Source organism: Mastomys coucha, unplaced genomic scaffold, assembly GCF_008632895.1.
Source record: "Mastomys coucha isolate ucsf_1 unplaced genomic scaffold, UCSF_Mcou_1 pScaffold22, whole genome shotgun sequence".
Lineage (NCBI taxonomy): Eukaryota > Metazoa > Chordata > Mammalia > Rodentia > Muridae > Mastomys > Mastomys coucha.
Window position 1 is genome coordinate 247,946,538 of NW_022196905.1, and position 4,666 is coordinate 247,951,203.

The following is a 4,666-nucleotide window of genomic DNA, read 5'->3' on the forward strand; positions in this document are numbered from 1 at the left end:
CCAGCCCCACTGTCTGCACCATGAACACACTGGGACCCAGCCCCACTGTCTGCACCATGAGCACACTGGGACCCAGTTTCCAGTGTACAGGGACTAAACCGCATTGATCTGTTAGAAACAACTTAGGATGGCTCTTTGTTACTAAGTGACTACCTTAGTATGTGCTTTTTTTTTTATCATAGTAATAACAATTATTGCTGTTTCTTTTTGAATAAGTATAATAGAAATATAAAAATATATTTGATATAATATGGCTAAGAGAAATCAAAAAAGACAGAGTAACTATATTTCTGTTTTGTTTACATAATCTTAAATTCATTAGCAATTGAGATTTCCTTTTCTGATTGTGTTTTGATATTTATTGGAGACAGGGTCTCACTATGTAGCTCTAGCTGGCTTGGAAGTTACTCTGTAGGCCAAGCTAGCCTGGAACTCATAGACATCCTTCTGCCTTTGCTTTCCAGGTACTAGAATTAAAAGTATGCGCCACTTTTTTTTCTTTTTTCCTCTAAGACAGGGTTTTTCTGTGTAGCCCTGGCTGTCCTGGAACTCACTCTGTAGACCAGGCTGGCATTGAACACAGAAATCCACTTGCCTCTGCCTCCCAAGTACTGGGATTAGTGTGCCACCACTGCCCGGCAGTGTGCACCACTTTTATGTTGATACCTGGCTATAAAGGAATTTCAGTTAGAATGAATTTTAACTTTTCTTATAGGCAGTACTAGATCATCTCTTAGACACCTTTCAAGACAGTTTTGCTACATCTTTTTACATTCTTTGGTTGTTAAGTTTTCTTTCTTTCTTTCTTTTTTTTTTTCGAGACAGGGTTTTCTCTGTGTAGCCCTGGATATCCTGGAACTTACTCTGTAGACCAGGCTGGCCTCGAACTCAGAAATCCATCTGCCTCTGCCTCCCAAGTACTAGGATTAAAGGCGTGTACCACCACAGCCCCGGCTGGTTGCTAAGTTTTCTAAAGTAGATATCTTTAATATCTTAACAGGTAACACATTCTTGTTTGTCATTTTGAAACCTTGGATAGGAATTTTAGACATTGTTGGTTCACTATGTTAATAATTTGAAATAATTTTGGAATAAGTATAAATTCTATTAATTTTAAGTGAATTTTTATTGCATGTGTATGTGTGTGTACATGTGTGTTCTCATATAAGTGTGTGCATGTACCATATAGTACTTGTATAGCCTTATGTCTCAGTCCTGTTTTCTACCTTGTTTGAGACAGAATCTCTTGTTCTCCCATTTCATATCATAGGCTAGCAGTCCTGCAAAAGCCTTGAGAGATTTTTCTATTTCTGCTTCTCATCTGGTCATAGGGCACACATGTGCTACTAAGTCTGGCCTTGCATGGGATGTAGGTACCTATACTCAGGTCCTTAAGTGTGCAAGGCAAGCTCTTTCTCCTGAGCTATCTCTTCAGCCCTGATTGTTTAGATTTTTTTTTTTTTTAGTGGAGTAATCTTGAGACTGTTAGACTGCTTTGTGGGGAGGCGGAGTATTTGTTCAACTTCTTCCTTTTTTCTCTTGCAGTGATCTTAATCATAGCACGCAGTTTGTGCAGGGGCTAGCACTTTGTACCCTTGGCTGCATGGGCTCCTCAGAGATGTGCAGAGATCTTGCAGGAGAGGTAGAAAAGCTTCTGAAAACCTCCAACTCTTACTTAAGAAAAAAGGTAACTTTGCATTAAGTTAAGTGTCTGTCTGGATTAGGCATATGATGGAAATGAGAAGGCAGATTACTTGGTTTTGAAAACTTAGATGAAATTAAAATATTTTTTCTTTGTTCAGCAAATACATTTATATGGTTAGACATAAATTTTGATTCCTCTTTATTTTTAAAGAAATAATTTATAGACAAATTAGATCCTCAGTGGCATATCTGACTACTTTGTAAATTATCTCACATATTAAAATTGTGATAATGAACAGTTTCTCATTGACTTTTGTACTAAGTGGCACATGTGCTTATGTCATTGTACTTGTGCTTTGGGGCCTTTAGGCAGTTCCACTGGGGCCTAGATGGCTGGGAGGGAATGATGGAGGCTACTTCCCAAAATCCTGTGTCTGATGAGGGTAGTTATAGAGAGAATGCTCTTATTCCAGCTTACATGCTTTTGTTTGTTTTTAAACATTTTTCATTGAGTTTACAGTTTTGCTTCAATCCTAAAACCTTGATAAAGAAAGGATAGAATGTATATGTCCAAGAAATGAGCATAAACTATCATTTCCTTGGCATTTACTGCATCTGTTATTGGTGTGAGAAGAAGAATCATATAAGGCCATTTCTTAGGATTCTGTATTGTTAATGATACACACAAACATAGCTTCCTTAGTATGTATGTCAGTGCCTTCAATACTGTGGGCTATTCTTCTTTTAGAATGTACAATATTGCATTAAATAAAGCACTTTTTTGCGCATTGGAATGCCTCCCCATAAACTGGAGAGGAGTTAGCAGGAATCTTTTCTAAGCAGTCTATCTAAGCTGGTGCTGCATTTGAGTAAAGTAATGGCTGTAGTTACTTTGAGGGTTCACTGGAGTCAATCTTCAACTATCCTTTCTTTCTGGGAAACAGATCAGGAAGACTGTCTTCTTTAGTAGAGGCTAGTGCCATTTACACTAACCCGGTCCCTCCTTACCTCAAACGTCAAGTTTCTCCTTAAATGCAGTAGTACACACTGGAAAGCCCCAGGCAGCTCATTATCCAGCTTCTTAATTTTTCTAGTAGATGCACTAGTTGGTGGTGTTCTTTTATATGACTGGTTGCCCTGGCTTACTTGAAATAAATTTTTTTTGTCCTTTTATTTTTCTTTATAGGCAGCACTGTGTGCTGTTCACGTCATCAGGAAGGTTCCTGAACTTATGGAGATGTTTTTACCAGCAACAAAAAATTTATTGAACGAGAAGAACCATGGTAATGTGATTTGGGTGAACTTATAAAGTACCAAGAAAGGAAGGGTCAGCCCCGTGTCTCAGGGCAGAACAGTGATGGAGGGCTTGCCTGCCAAGATCCTAGCTTTACAGTTCATTGATTTCTTCATAGTAAATATACCTTTAAGTTCTGGTCCTGTCTTATGTTATTAATATTCAGTATGATGTAAAATGATCATAGGTTTGATTTCTTGATTGTTTTACAGTAAAGGAAGACATTTTTCCCTTGCTATCAAGAGTTAGGAATATAAAATTAGCAAAAATTTTTCTGGGTTATTTCTAACAGGAATCTGCTGTACATATTCAGATATCTATATAAAAAGCTTGAAAGGAATTAAGTAGAGTGTGGCTGCTTTTTTCTTAAATTTTTATTCTTATCCTGAACTCAGTGAAATAAGTTCCAAGTAAAGTTTTGTATCTTAAATATTAAGAAAAAAAATGACACAATGTATTTAATTTCATTAAATCAAACTTAAATTAATTTAAATTTGTGCTGTGCCCAGGATGCTCAACAAGTGCTGAACACATGAAGGTTTAGGTGGGTCTGTCATTCATTACTTAGCGAAATGTCCTTCCAGATTGTTTTTACTGACTTTGGGACAAGGGATTTGACTAGTAATTTGTCATTAACTGGTGTTTGGTACATTTTATCTGGATATCCAGTATCTTACTAAGGTTTTTATCTAGGATTGTCTGTCAGAATGTAGCTAAAATGTATTGAGTAAGCATGGAGAAGGAGAGAGGGGTTTGTACTGATGTGAGCTTGGACAGGCTTGCTCTTGTCACCCTAACAGTTGAAAAACTTCTGATCTGAGCAGTGTTACAGCAGCAGCTCCTGCTCAGTGCTTTGGTCCTTTGGAAAGGGGACCAAAGGAGGAGCAGTAAGTCTCCTTTTGGAATTCACCTTCAGGGATATGAAACCCTGTTTTCTGGAGCTGAGTAGACCTTCATTTTTGCTTCTCTTTGACCTTTCCTCAGGTGTCCTTCACACGTCTGTAGTCCTCCTCACAGAGATGTGTGAACGGAGTCCAGACATGCTCGCACATTTCAGAAAGGTAGGTGTCTTCTGTGTGATTTTCCTGAAAAGTCTTTTTCACTTAGGATTTTCTTCTAAAAGCAAGCTATGAGGCTGAATAAAGGGTGTAACTAGCCCTGCTGTGTGATAGAGCTGGAAGCCAGATTTAGGCATATAAGAGCTAGTATTAGTGTAGTGTTTCCCCTTTCAGAATAGAAGTCTTTTCCTTGTTGACAGACATAAAAACTGCTTAAATGTATTATCTGTTGTTTTCACAGTGAGCCAGGAAATGTAACCTGAGCTCAAATTGCAAATAGGATTGTTTCTCTTTATTTTTATGACAGGTATTTTTTCTGTTTTTTTTTTTTTTTTTTTTTTTTTTTTTCCTTAAGGCGAGAATAGCAAACAGAATTTTGACTTTTATTACTTTGTTATGGTGTTCATTTTAGGCCATTGGTTTCTGTGATAGACCTACCTTTTTAAAGTCCCATGTCCGGGGGAGGGGCGGCGGGGGGCTCACCCCCTCCCCTCCAAGACAGTGTTTCTCTGTGTAGCCCTTGGCTGTCCCGGAACTTGCTCTATAGACCAAGCTGGCTTGAATTCAGAGATTCGGCTTCCTCTGCCTCTCAGGTGCTGGGATTAAGAGATGTGCACTACCACTGCCTGGCTTCCTTTTCCTATTTTTTTTTTTTTCAGCATTTTAAAGA

General features: G+C 38.2%; 1 protein-coding gene across 2 annotated transcripts in view; it reads left to right on the forward strand.

Moving 5' to 3' along the window:
* Nucleotides 1-4,666, forward strand: part of Ap1g1 (adaptor related protein complex 1 subunit gamma 1) — an 86,527-nt gene that overhangs the window by 46,775 nt on the left and 35,086 nt on the right. For both annotated transcript variants that reach the window (XM_031341404.1, XM_031341405.1), the window contains exons 4-6: nucleotides 1,546-1,687; nucleotides 2,831-2,927; nucleotides 3,923-3,999. In XM_031341404.1, the coding sequence (XP_031197264.1) occupies nucleotides 1,546-1,687; nucleotides 2,831-2,927; nucleotides 3,923-3,999 (316 nt within the window). The remainder of the gene's footprint in view (nucleotides 1-1,545; nucleotides 1,688-2,830; nucleotides 2,928-3,922; nucleotides 4,000-4,666) is intronic.